General features: G+C 36.8%; 1 protein-coding gene across 2 annotated transcripts in view; it reads left to right on the top strand.

Annotated features, from left to right (window-relative positions):
* The window catches only part of LOC149803886 (structural maintenance of chromosomes protein 1A-like), a 103,033-nt gene that overhangs the window by 2,946 nt on the left and 84,790 nt on the right, over nt 1-15,297 (top strand). For both annotated transcript variants that reach the window (XM_089953700.1, XM_089953699.1), the window contains exons 2-3: nt 1,085-1,161; nt 7,874-8,020. In XM_089953700.1, the coding sequence (XP_089809826.1) occupies nt 1,085-1,161; nt 7,874-8,020 (224 nt within the window). The remainder of the gene's footprint in view (nt 1-1,084; nt 1,162-7,873; nt 8,021-15,297) is intronic.

Here is a 15,297-nt window from a genome sequence, read left to right as displayed (position 1 = left end):
ATATGTGTACAGTAATTAGCTATGAATATACATGCATCAGGAATACTTAATTATCAAAATGATATGCTTACTATGGATTTTCTCAATTATGCTCTGGTGGCCTAAGTGGTTAGAGCATCTGCCTTGGATGCGGAATGTCGTGGGATTGAACCCAGGCCAAGTCGTACCAAAGACTTATGAAAATGGTACTAGCATCTGTCTCACTTGGCGCTCAGCATTAAGAGGTTAGTGTTAGGATTGTTCAGCATGTCTGAGGCATGATGCCTGGTGCTACATCACTATAAACTGCCACACAGCAGACAGTGTAGTAATATGACTCAGATTGTTAAAGCTATGTTAAAATATTAAAAAACCCACAAACATACACTCTCCATTATGTTATTTGTTTAATAGCCAGTTGAGTTTATGATTCAGTTAATATGCAAATTATATTCCTTGTATATTTCTTTGATTTATATTCATGTTTGAACTCAATTGCATTATAAATGCAGATGCACCAAATCTGTTTTATATAAATTAGGCATTTACTGGGACACAGCTGATCCAAAATCAGCTTAGATCATGTTATAATTTATAGAAATAGTTGAATTTTAATGAACTGATAACAATTTTAATACAAGTGTCCATTTTAATACTGGCCATAACACGACTGTTTTGCCTTCCCATGTAAATGGAAGGGCTGAAGTCAATAAAACTTTGGTTTTCTTTTGAGGCTTTAATGTAATTTCAGTTAAATGAAAGTATTCTTCTCCAGTGGTTAGCAGATCTGCAGGATGAGACTCATTGCAAATAGTGTAAGTGTTACCTGTTTCCTGGTGAGAAATATCATTATATTTTTTTTTCATAGAATTAAGTCTGAATGATGTCATTGCACCTCATTTAAATGAAATAACATCAGTCACCCAATCTCAGTTATCCACATGGGTACTGGGAATTGTAAGTTTTAGAGATGGTTGGAGGAGGAAATGAAAAAAAATATAGAAAAACCAGTTTCAGCTTCACTACAAAATTTATTTTAGTTTGCTTTAAACCTTTTGATAATTTAATTGTCATTTAAGTTTTCTAACAAAATTTTATTTTTCAGGGAAGTCCAACTTAATGGATGCCATAAGCTTTGTACTTGGTGAGAAGACATCCAACCTTCGTGTCAAGCGGTTGAGTGTATGTATAAAAAAAGTGTTCATATCCAGCTTTTGGCTGTGTCTTCAATAAACTTATATCACAGAAGGCCAAACAAAAAATATATTTCTTTACAGCTGGCTGACTGTTTTTCGTTGCTGACCCTAGCACTTTTTTCCCATAGTAAAAAGAAATCTCATTAAATATATGTAAAACTTTCATTAAAAAATTGCCTACCCTAATTTTTAAACCAGTGGAATAGGAAACATATTTTTTTCTTAGCCTAATATTCAGTACTGATAATCTTTAATGGTTTTCTGGTGGTTATTTTTTGTTTGTTTCTGAACTAATTTAAGAACTATTTAGCAGAATACAATTTAAATAGAAATGAGGGATAAAGAATTCCAGTTTGATATCCATCTTCCGTAATAACTTAATGTGAAAACTCATTTATAAATCATGCGGGAGGTTGTGGGTTCGATCCCTGGCCGAGTCATACCAAAGACTTACAAAAATGGTACTAACAGCTGCCTCACTTGGCGCTCAGCATCAAGAGGTTAGTGTTAAGACTGGTCGGCCTGGTGTCAGGATAATGTGACTGGGTGGGACATCATGCTACATGTCTGCGGCATGATGCTTCAGTGCTAGATATCACTATAAACTGCCACATTGCAGACATTGTAGCGATATGACTGAAAAATTGTTAAAGCTACATTAAAAATCCAAATCACATCACATCATATTTATAAATCTTGTGATTATGAGACAGTTAAACGCAGTGATACAATAACTTTGACTAATTTATGCGAGTACCATATTTACTGCATATGTTGGGACACGAGAATTTTTTTTTTCGTGTCTCAGAACTTGTGGTGAATTTTTGTAACCTACATCATGTGTCCCAAGACTTAGGAAATGAATTGCATGGAATTCGAGTAACAACAAGACATTTAAAAATCCACAAATCAACCATTGCAAATTGGTCAAAAATAATTTTTCTCAGCAGCTGAATGAATGGGGACATTTAGCAAGGAGTGGGAGACCAGTATCCTATGGCAATTAGTTAAATCGAAAAATTGAAAAGTGGGTTCGCGTCCAACGCGATCTGCAGATCCCTGTTAGTGCGGACTATGTATGTGCTTATGCCAAGGAATTTGTGTCAAGTGAATGTCCAGAAATTGAGTTTCAAGCCAGTAGGAACTGCGCAACTGTTATTTTAAAGCAACACAACCTCATGCTTCGTTCACAGACAGTGATGGCCCAGCGTCTCCCAGAAGATTTAGGAGAAAATAAAATTCCACGAATTCATAAAGGCAAGAAGAAAAGACGATTTCGAAGACAAGATGATAATTAACATAGATGAAACTCCTATGTATTTTAATCTCATTCCTGGCCGAATGTGGACAGATTGAAGGATTTAAAATAAATATACTAGTGGCATTCAGGTTTGTTCAGCAGTACTTGGATTATGTCAGTTATCACTGATGTTCAGTTTCAGAATTAGTATGTTTATCAGCCATTCTGTACCATCACTATCTACTGGTATCTTTCTTTCTCTCTGTCTCTCTCTCAATATATTTTTGCATAATTACAGTGAATAGTTTATCCTGTGCTTGTCAGTAGTTATTTTGCCAAAATAAGTTGTGTAATGAGCACGAATGGCAAATAAACCTTGACATTTAATAATAAAAAAATTTGTTGAAGCATAAATTAGAACAATAAGTTGAACTCGTTCTCATATACACAAATGATTCATTCTTAGTAAGAAGCTTACCTGAGCTCTTCTTCTTAGCAAATTTGCACCTAGGAAGAAAAGTGGAAACAAACAACACTCAGTGTTTTCTTTAATAAAATTTATGTTTTAGTGCATTTTCCGTCGTGTAATTTTTGAATGATTTAAAAGGTGTCCCACAACTTATGACTTGAAAAAACGATGTGTCCCAGAACACAGAGTGTACAAAAAAATTATTTTTAAAATAAATTTATGGTGTCCAAACAAATACGGTGTCCCAACATATGCGGTAAATATGGTAGGTGAGATTACTAGAGCTGTTGAATTTGAAATACATGTTATTTTATGGGATTGTCAGTTTATCCTTGAATATTTTCATGTCCTGCCCATAACATTGGAAATTTTGGATAGATTTGATGAAACTATGCCTATGATGACTAGTCAGTGTTTCACATACATTGCGACCCCACTTTAACACGATAATTGGTGTCCAAAAAATTGGATTGTGTTAATAGCGGGGTCACATTAATGTTGTTTTTTCTTTACAGTATTTTACTTTATTTGTAGAACCAAACATTGGCACATATTTGAGTATTCATGTCCAATGTATATCATGAATAAGGTATCAACACCGTTTACTATTGTGCTGTCGTGGCATGCAGTTCGTCCATAATGCATATAACTCCATTGAAAAATTGCACACAGATTTTAAATATTTAATAATTTTGTAACAGATTATTGAGTCTGAATTCAGCATCTAATATATAGCATGAATAGAGTATTAACACAGTTTACTTACCGCCTGATATTGTACGATCTTAGTATGCAGTTAATCCATAAAACATGTAATTCCATTGCAAAAGCTGCATACATATTTAAACTATTAAATTATTTTTATCACAGATCATTATGTGACTGAATTCAATGGGAAAAATTAACAGCAAAATAATTTTGAGGCTGTCCACAACTTGAGTTTCCAGCCACCTGAAACTGGCTTTTAAGTGCTCTGCTGTCTCTGACACTTTTAGTGGGGTAAGTTGGGGTGCCATAATCATCATCATCTTCGTCATTAGTGTCACTGGTTTCGGGCTCTGTTTGTACAGCTTCATTCTTCCCGCTGATATTTGCAACAATTTCATCATCTGAGATGTGCTCATATATGGGGCAGATGTCATCTGCAGAATACCAGTTGAGGATATCATGATGACTGTGCTCATATTCTCTGAGTGCTTCTTCGGCTTAACGTACATCGTCTTCAGTGAATCCTGTAAATTCAGGCTTGTCATTGTCACTATCATGGTGTGTAGATGATGGAAAAGCTGGACCAAGACCCTTTATCCAGCACCGTTCTGTGCATTGTATAGAGAGAGCATCCCAGGCTTTCCCACCAAGTCTTCTTTCAAGTAGAGTGATGCCAGTGATGTGTCAAAGGAGGAGTTGTTATCTGCTACCATCTGCTTGATCATTTTGCAATGATAGTTATGCTTAAATACCAATATCATGCCTTGGTCCAGTGGCTGAATTTCTGTTGTCATGTTCTTTGGTTGATAAGAGACTTTAATCTTGCCATCATGAATGACAAGATTTTATGCTGGGGGTGGTGGTGGGCAGGGCAATTATCCAGCATGAGGAGAGCTTTTTCCTTGAGTTTTCGCAAATGAGCCAGAGCAGCTGGAATGAACGTTTTATTGAACCAGTCTTCAAATACGGAGCTATTCATCCATGCATTCTTGCTGTTAGTGTATTCAAAGGGAAGGGCCTTCATATGATGAAATCATCTGGGAAACTTCAATTTTCCAATCATCAGAGGTCTGACTTTGTTGCTGCCAGACTTGTTGACACAAAACAAGAGAGTGACTTGGTCCTTCCTCTTCTTAAAGCCTTCTTGTTTGTGACTCTCAGTCTTGGTTGCGAGGGTGCGATCAGGTAACATTTTAAAGCATAAACCAGTCTTGTCGCAGTTATAAACTTGATCAGCTGTGAAGCAACCTTCCTCTAGCAACTTTTTAAGCTCAGTTGGGTAGGAATTGGCAGTCTTTTTATCAGCTGAGTGGATTTCCCCAGACACATGAACTTGGCTGATAGCATGCCTTTTCTTGAATCTGTCCAGCCTTAAATTTGGAATCATCTCCATTGAGCTTTCAGAACTGGGCCAGAAATGGGAACTCCTGAGTGAGCCTGGACAAACCATTGGTACAAGGCTGAATCTAGGCTTTTGTCATTAGCAAACTTAATCTTTTTACACTGTAAACCAGTTTCCTCTTCTAGACTATTTCTTCTGTTTTCAACCCTCGCAGAGTGGACTCGCTAATTCCTAGATCTCTGGCAAGCTGAGTTTGTTTGCCCTCCTAGTTGATCCAGGGTGTGCAATTTCATCTGGGCAGAAAATGACTTGCGTTTGTGAACTTGCTTTTCCATATTGGTAAAATATTTTTATAAAAAAATAGGAAATTAATAACGAGTTCATAAGCAAACACCATACTCATGTAAAACCTGAGAACTAAGTGCATTGGTCATGTGTCACTTTTATGAAGTTTTTTAAGCATGTACAATTTCATACGCTTTCAATTTCCAGCTAATAAAGCGGACATTATTTACTGGTCAACTGATTGCGTATAATAACACCAGCAAGCCCAGCAAACATGTTGGTGGCTTTCATTTTTTGATGTTTATTAAATTGTGAGAATCTTTTATGAACCACCGCATTGTCTTCTGCTTGGTTTTATATGCAGTTAAAAAAGAAACACATGTCAGCTATTTTTTGAGCAATGATTTTGTACTGAATTAATTGAAGACAATCACATAGACGACTTACTGGCTTTACTCATGGATCAATAATAAGTAACATTTCTGATAATGTTTATTTTGGCATAACACTTCAAGAAACTGATGAAATTGTTACATTTTAGAAGCTACGCCACGATCGTATTATATTTGAATTCATACGCAAACTCTTCCCCAAAATGATGATAAGCGTTTTACACACTATTTCTTGTACTTGAAAAAAAATAATTCCAGGCACAAGAAAAATACAGGTACATGTATTTAAAATTTTAGGAACACGCCATGATTGTATTATATTTGAATTCATGCGCGATCTCTTCCTGAAAATGATAATAAATTTTTTTATACACTATTTCACGTACTTTAAACAAAAAATATTTTTTCATGTGCAATTGAATACATGCAATTTAGGGAGCCATGAAACTACCACGTTATATCCGAATTCGCATTATCGCAGGGTGCATTATAGTGGGTTCGCGCTGTACCTTATCAAATTGCAGTGTCAATGATCAGGGACATTGTAATGGAAACAAAAACATGTTAGTGGTCTGAATCTTTGTCTTAGCTGTAACTTTTGAAATGCTGATGATTTGTTGAAACATCAGCTGGATGTATATTTCTCTCAAGGTCAAGGTTATGGGCTGTGGAATCATAAATCATTGACTTGTAGACTTTGAGTGCAAGACCACTCATAATATTTCAAGAGAATTTAGGGACATTATGTCCAGACCTTGGGTATATTACATGCTACAGCTATACCCCCTGTCACAAGGTCAGGGCTAGATCAAAGGAAAACATAAATCAGTGACTTATGCCCTTGTTTAGTTTATAAACTTTATTCTTATGTATATCATGAACACATGAAGTGTCATATCATGGCCATGTGTCCTATCCTCAAAGTTAAGGTCACCAGCAGCTAGGTTAGGGTTAGATAGAAGGAAAATAAACACATGTTCCAGCTAGAAAGAAATAAAGGGGGACCTTGTTCCAGCTCAAAAGGGTCTGCCTTCTTGAACAGCAAAATTAGCATCTTTATTAATACTGCATCAGTTTTCCAAAGCCTTGTTATTTAAAGTGGTTGATTGAGTGCAGGTTAGACACCCCAAGTGGTAGGACTTTTATCCTTGCCTTAACTTTAAGATCAAATGGGCATAACTGCAAGCAGGCTTTGTCACTTTCTATATAATGTGGCAGAAGGAACAAGTGAAGTCATCTTTGGGGTTGGTGAACTTCAATAAGATAGACATTTTTATTAGAGGGCTACATCACAGGAAATCAGTCAGCTTAGAAATTTGTCATATTATTACAGCTTATTTTTGAGTGGGGTGGGTAGGATCAGTGTTGTATTTATACATTTCTAATTTGTACTTGCCTGCCATAAAGTATTATGTTATAATGTAGTCCATCTATCTGTGTTACCAGCTTGTTATATGCACAATAACTGGACTTGTCCTCCCTCTACATTTACTGAACTTTGTGATGGTTTGCACTGGGATGTAAAGAAGAACCCTATTGATTTTAGGTTCAAAAACTTGAAGTTCAAGGTCACTGACTGATAGACAAAGGGTTTGTGCACAATGTATCGAGTTGTCCACATGCTACAGTTACCAGCTTTTGTGGAAGGCTGACACATTGGGTAAGGGAGAACCCTATTGATGTTTGGGATCAAAAGATTACAGATCAAGGTCACCAGCTAAAAGATGAAACACTGCTTCTGCACAATAACTTAAGTACTCCGTCATCTGTAGTTACCTTTTACCAGACTTTGGAGTCGAAAGGTCATGGTCATTTAAGGTATGGAAGATGCATTAAATTTCAATCTGATTAAACTCAGATCTCCACTGTCCTTTGTGAAGATATGACAGCAACCTCTTAGGTGTCCTGTTCTGGTGACCTATATTATTACCATAGTTGCTAATTTTATCAGCCAATCAGATGAAGCCTTATATCTTTGTGTTTGGGAGACTGAGCAGTATAGCTGAAGAGCATCAGTATGTGCCTATTGATATGATTCACTTTCAAATTTCTGAAAGCTGCATTTCCATTGGCTAACTCAAATGTCACCAGAACATGACCCCTAGGCGGTCACTGTAAGATCTTCACCCAGGTCAGTGGAGATCTGATTATAATCAGATTGCATGAAATTTAATATGCTAAATACCAACATAAGGGACTATTAAGCACAGGTCATGTGTACAATGTGCTATCGACAGTACTCTTGTTTTCTTTTTTATGCAGGATTTAATTCATGGTGCCCCTATTGGTCAGCCAGCAGCAAGTAGAGCTTCAGTTAGTGCAATCTACACAGATGCAGAAACCAAGAAAGAGACCGTTTTTACCAGGATCATCTCAGGCTCTTCCTCGGACCATAAGATCAATGGAAAGGTATTATATCAAATGACAGATCTGGAGTATTAATAATAAATTTCAAATAAATATTGAAACTTTATTTTATACAACAAAATATTTAGGTTTCTTGCTAATTTCCTTCATATCTAGTTATTCATGCTCTCAGATTTTGTGTCCCTCACTTCACAAAAAGCTGAGGGCATAGTTTTGAGGTCTCTGCCCATCCATCCATTTGCTTTATCAGTTATCCATGCATGGGCTTCTTCATCCTTCCATAGATGCTTGAATTGCCTATTAAAAATGGCCATTTCAAATGAGTGAAATTGTGGGAGTGATTGGTTCTTCGATACTTGGTTCATTAGCTGATTATCAGCTGAGGTACAGTACAGCTCACATGTATATTTGGAATGCCACATCGCGGTGGTTGACGTAATCCACTTCTAAGTAGGAATGCTCTGATGGAGCAATAAAATACAGATCACCACTGCGCCTCGGCTGGCATGTGATGACATCTCCATCATTGAGCAGCTGATTGGCATTACTAATTGACATTTGAATAGTCGATCATTGAAGACCACCTGTGGAAATACCGAGATGTCATGAGTGATTAACAGTCAAATACAATTTCAGAAATCAGTGATCTTTAATTTGATCATATATATGGACAACAGAAATTAATATTAAAAGTCTTTGTGTATTTCATACATTTAGAAAACTTGCGTGCTGACTTGATGAGAGGCCTACCTTGTTGAGCTTCTCTTGAACAGTGTAAATTTATTCTGCTGTTAAAATACTTGAAAATTAATACTCAGAGATATAGACAATTAAATTCCATACAGCAGCAGCTTCTGTTTAAAAACACAAACAACAAAAAAGAAAACACTGAATTGACACTAAAATGTGAACCACGGGTTTAGTCCTAAAGCTGTAATATCCTCGTTACGAGATTGAATATACATTTACCCAACTATGAACTATTTCCATTCTGAGTCCATGTGTACTGTAAGGGACTGTGCATTTAATGGTGTAAATTATTCTTTCCAACTAATCACAAGATCAGTATGTTTCAAGAAAAGCAAGGATAGATCACTTGTATACTTGTTCAGTTGTAACTACACATGTACAGTAAGGGACTGGCTATTTAATTTATGGGGCTAGATTGTTCTTTTCAACCGGGATATTTCAAATTAGAAAAGGAATGGCATGGTATCATTTTTATTATACAAATCTCAAGTTTAAATCACCCCATTGTAATCCTATGATTGGATTTCAGAAGAAATAGTACAATATATTACTGAGAACTTGTCCAGGTTGGAGGAAGGGGGGGGGGCCAGACCCACCCACCTCTGGAAAAAAATTACCTTGTACACACACACACATAAATGTACAGTCCCTTGTCACTAGGTCTTTGACAGTTTGGGAAAAATGAAGTATTTTCAAGGCCTTGAAAGTTTTGGAACATCGTGCAGATTATCCTGAGGTCTTTAAAAGTCTTTGAAAATTGAAATAAACACAAACATTTTAATTTCTTTCCATAATCACAAATAAAATTGTCCAAGGTTGTTAGATTTGGATGTAGTAGAGTTTTCTTGGTTTCTTTTTTTGATTAATTTTAGTTTGAATTTCATCATTAAACGATATTGTAGTACAGTCGACTCTGGTTAACTGCACACTCCAGATAACTGCATGTAGTCATGCCGGTCCCGTTTTTTCCCAATGCTTTTCATTGCACACTCCAGATCATAGCACGATAAATTTTCTGCCCGTGGTACATTATTCAGTACAATTTTACTCTGGTTAACTGCACAATGTATAGTCCGGATCAGTTATTGCCAGTCCACTGCTGTAGCACTTCAAATAAGCCGACAGGTAAGCCGGTAAATGTGACTTTGTAAATGACTGACATGTAAAGGATGCTATAGGTGGTAGATATGGTAGATACATGTATATCCCCACCCACCAGGGAGCAATAGCGTGGGAACAGTCATAGTACAGCATGGGAAACATTGCTCTAAACCGTGATTTGAACTAGGGGGTATTCATCAGAAGTTCAACCTTGAATTTATGAGCGTTTATTTTACAGTCTAAAATGAATAGTCGCAAGTGTAAATCACTGATGTTAGCTCAAAGGTTTGAGGTCATAAAATGTGTTGAGAACAACAGAAGTCAGGCCTCTGTTGCACTTGAGTTCAGTGTTAGTCACAGTGTGATTTCGCTAATCCTCAAGAACAAGGAGAAGATCATTGAAGACTGGCAAAATAACAGCAATCCTTCTCAGAAGCGCAAACGAGGTGTCAAGTCCAAAGATGTTGAAGAAGCGCTGTTACAATGGTTCGCTCAAGCTTCCGATAAGTGGACCACTGTTGCTTGAAAAAGTTAATCACTTGGCAAATGGTTTGGGTTTGCATGATTTCAAACCAACAAATGGATGGTTGGAAAGATGGAAAATGCGCAACGGAATTCAGTTTAAACGACAACACGGTGAAAAACATGATGCAGACGACTTTGGAGCTGAACGATGGGTAATTGATGTTCTACCCGAAATCCTTAAAGACTACCAACCAAAAGACATCTTCATTGCCAATGAGACTGGCTTGTACTGGCGGGCGTTACCTGATGGGACTTTGTCTTTCAAAGGAGCAGAAGCACTGGGATGTAAGATTGCCAAAGATCGTTTGACAATTTTGCATTGCAATATGGATGGTAGCGAAAAATTGGATGCCTTGGTAATTGGAAAAAGCAAATCCCCTTGATGTTTTAAGAATTTGAAACTGCTGCCAGTACAGTATGAGGCAAACAAAAACGCCTGGATGACGACAGAAATTTGGAAGAGATGGTTGAAGTGCATTTGCAAAAGAGAGCATCATTATGCTGTGTGACAATTGTGCAGCTCATGGCGATGGCATCAAACTGTCAAATGTTAAGATTGTTTTCCTTCCTCCGAACACATCTTCACTGATTCAACCAATGGATCAAGGAATTATAGCGAATTTCAAGAAGTTCTATAGATCGCTTGTTATTCGAAAACTGCTGTCAGACATTGATGGACCATCTCCCAAAGAAAAAGTGTCCAACCAGACAAGGAAGCTGACAGTTTTAGATGTACTTCACATGATAAGAAATGCCTGGAGCAATGTAACACAGTCAGCTGTAGCAAACTGCTATAGGCAGGCCAGTTTTTCGGAACTCTGATGACGAGTCACTTGATGACCCCACCTATATCGGCGAAACCCCATTCGAAACGCCACACTGCATGAATGTAGAAGAATTCGAACAGTATGTTGCAGTAGATGACGGTCTTCATATGGAAGGTGAAATTGTTGACTCAACCATTGTTGAAGCTCTTACAGAGACAAAACAAGAAGAAAATGATTAAAGAAGTGATGACGACGCAGTAGATGACCAGGTTTCATCTAAAGTCGCTATACAGTCACTCCAGAATTTACGCAGATTCATGGAACAGAGAGAATGTGAGCTGTTTGAACCGTTTTACAAAATAGAGTCGGCAATTCACCAACTTATTAGTAAAACTTGTGTGCAGACATCAATTACAGATTTCTTTCGGAAATCGTAAATTTCGTTGTGTTTGATTCAACAATATGACGTTAGTGCTGTTCATTGTAGACTCATGTTTCATTTAAGTAAACGTGGAAAGAGTGGATTCTAATCATCTTTTTATGTTATTCTTCACCTATATTTGTGCCATGCTGATTTAAAGCTGTACTGTACCGTACTGTACTGACGGGCCAGAGGCTGTGCAGTTAACTGGAGTCAACTGTATTTTGCATGCTTTGTTTTTTCATATAACATAACTTGTATACAAAATGTTAGCGAAAATGGTTTTGGAAATCTCTGTTTGTGGTCTTCAAAAGTTTAGGAAAAGTCTTTCAATTTATTATGTAGAATTCTGCATGAACCCTGTTGGGTATAATGCACACTTTGAGTAAACAGACAGACTTTTGCTTTGGTGCCACCCCCCACCCCAACACTTGACCTCATCCGGCCCTGCACATGCATGGGATAACTATCGGAACTTGTGCAATATTGTTTCACAAGAGTCAAGGATGAATATGGTTTTATTATAAAATGTTTGACATCTATCCTTCATTATCGTTCTTTTCACTGCAATGAGTGTAGTATTACTGAATTTCATATACTTGCCAAATTATATTGCACAAACTGCAAAAGAAATAAGGAAATGAATGTGTATGTACATTCCAATAACATAGTATTGAGAAAACACTTTTTAAATAAGATTCATTGTGTTAAATTACTGGAAATAGATCCATTAGCACTTTCATAAGTTTTTCTTTTGTTTTAGGTAGAGGATTCCATAAAAGAAAGCACTAAACCAATTTGAGATAAATATAGAGACCAGACTTGGTATTACTGCTAATGATGGGTCTTTTATTTGCTCATCATGTTAGAGAAATGTAAATTTAACAGCAATCATTTTATTGATTGATCAAGAGAGAGGGAGAGAAAGGAATTATTCTCGTCTCTTCCACTTAATCCAATTTTCCTGCAAAGAAGTATTCCAAATCAGAAATCCACTATATGCTATTGAAAGGAATTAGTTTGCATATTTTATTTTTTGGGTCTCAATAACCAAATGCTCCAATGATCACAAACAGGAAACTGCATTGAAATAATTAAACGTCTTAGATGTATATTGCAGTTAGGTTATTGACACATTATTTCCATATGACTGAATATTTTTTTTTTTTCTATCAAGGTGAGAAAAAATCTTTTTATATTTTTCCTTACAAGAATAGACAAGCAATAGGACAATTTTCCACATTTTTATTCATTTCAACAATGTGCTGAGGTCAGATTAATTAGGAACAGTTACTAAAGTTACACTGTTAATGATGAGACCATAATTTGAGCTCTAAAGTACAACATGCCAAGTTGAATGGCTTCATGTTAGGTAACGCACCTTTCCCACACTGAAATTGACATCTTCTTCTGATGCTAAAATGTATGCGTGTTTACAATGGTCACTGTCTTTATTTCTGCAGAACATTGGCTCAAGCCATGTTTTTATTAGGGAGTGACCATTTAAGTTTTCAAAGGGTTATATTATGGGCACTTTAAGAAAATATGTCGTGTTGACATCGCGTTACATCCAGGTATCCACAGAGGTACAAATTAACAATATAGCGGAGAGTCAACATGACGATGATGGTGCAAAAGTATTGAAGAACGCGTTGAAGGAGTAATCAGCACAACATAATTACAATTTGATTTTGCTGTCATCATCATTATTATTTGTAAGCATTTCACTGTGGCAGGAATTTTTAACTGGAAAAGGACATCCTCATTTTTTCTGACAACTTTATAGTGGTGACTTATCTCAAACGGCAAGTAGGAGCCAATACCTTTGCATACTGGTGCATTGTGGGTACTGACCTGGTTGAACGAAACACCATTTAACCGCTCTCGATTGAATCTTTATCTTTCATCTTTTATTTCTTTTCACATTGGTGGTGGCAGGCAGAATTAGCAAAATACATTCTCTATCAGGAGACCTGAATTACATGCATTTCTGACAAGATTGGTCAGTTTCACGGTTCACTCTTTCATTGCCAGGAACAGGCTTATGTCCATGAGTAACAAGAACTTTGTATTGAAATCATGGTCTACCCTGGACACTTCCTATCATGGCCACCTACAAGATCCATTATGAGCCTTGAAGCGGTATCTTCAAAAGAATTAGCCATTGCGTTGAGGGAGATCACACATATTTTTACCTATTAGCGACAAGATTGTATTACAGTGCAGACCCATTTGTCATGGAATTAGTGGGTTATTCACTCTGTATATCGAGAAATAACTCCAACTCAGTTGAATTTGTTGTGCATTTCGGCTCACAAGTTAGAGCAGTTGCCATAAGCATCGCCTTTCACTGGAACTGTTCACTAAGTGATATTATCCATGCTGTGGGATGGAGATCTGAGTCCATAGCCTCCAGTTTTTACCTCAGAAATCCTTCATCCGAGACAACTCAACTTGATCTGTTGAGACCTATAGTTGTATCGCAACCGGTTGTCTTTCTAATTTGTTTGACAGCTTCATAAAACATGGCTTGATGATTTCCACAGGATTTGTTTGAGGGAAAATTTTCCCCTTTTGAAGCTGTCAACAAATGGAGTCGACTTCAGTCGGGTAACCTAGAAGTTGTCTCACATACCTAAGCTGACTGGAGATGGCATCTCTGGGGTAAGGGGGTGTACCTCTCTCCACCTCTTAAATATTCCCCTAAGGCAATATTATTAGGTAATGTATTTAAGGAAAAAACTAATTTTTTGCTAGAAAAATGTATCTTCACGAATACTTACCCAATCATAATACACATAAACCCACCCAGCCTCCCTGCAGTTACAGCCATATAGAGAGTGTGCCTTATGCTCCAGTAGTCACTGAGATGTTCGTGGATTTTGCTGCCAATCCCTAGATCATGGGGTGATCATTCTGCCCAAGTGCCACCTTTTTAACTAAAAGTTTTATCTGAGTTGGCTGATTTGCAAGGTAGTAGTTCTCCTGAGGTCTTATGATTGGGTAAGTAATTGTGAAGAAACAGTTTCCTAGAAAAATTAGTTTTGAGAATGGTCTAAAAGCTTGAAATTCTACAAGTTAGATGTGACCCATTTTGTATATCCAGGTCAGTGGAATTTAGCAGTGCAGGTATCAAGGATCAAGGAAATCCAGAATAGATGACAATATTAAAGTTATATACTGTCCGAGCTGCGGGACATTGAGTTTAAGTTGCATGCTCAAAAAGTTTCAAGAGTATGGTGTTGGTTTCTCTGTGAAGTTGATCAGCTTTATTGGCATGTTTAGTTCATTTTAGAGTCCTCTCCTGGCTGTGAGCATTTGCATGCTGATTTTGTAACGCTGCCTTGGCTGATGCTTGGTCTAGCGATCACTTTTTCTTTGTGCTTGTCCATCCATACACACTTCCGTGCATCAATGCACATCCTAGAATAACCTGAATATCAAACAGACTTTATAAAATTTTGAAAAGTACTTGAAATTTTGTTGATTACTTTGAAAAAATGCTTGAATTTGAGGTTGTTTAAAAAAAGTACTGGAAAAGCACTTGAAAATGCTTAATATAGTCCATGAAAAGAGCTTGAATTTTGAAGCTAACACATTTTATTAAGCACTGTTTTACTGATATAAATATCAAGAAAGTGAAAAAATTTTAAGAAATGTCAGGAACTCAATCTTCAGAATTTACTCCCATGTTGGGCCGTTTGAATATTTGGTAAGAATCACTTATATGCTTATTGGCACTTAGCCTTGTTTTG

This window comes from Sinohyriopsis cumingii, chromosome 3 (genome assembly GCF_028554795.1).
Source record: "Sinohyriopsis cumingii isolate HCF-2022 chromosome 3, ASM2855479v2, whole genome shotgun sequence".
In the NCBI taxonomy this organism is placed as follows: domain Eukaryota; kingdom Metazoa; phylum Mollusca; class Bivalvia; order Unionida; family Unionidae; genus Sinohyriopsis; species Sinohyriopsis cumingii.
Note: the sequence above shows the minus strand (reverse complement) of the source record. Positions and strands in the feature narration are given on the sequence as shown.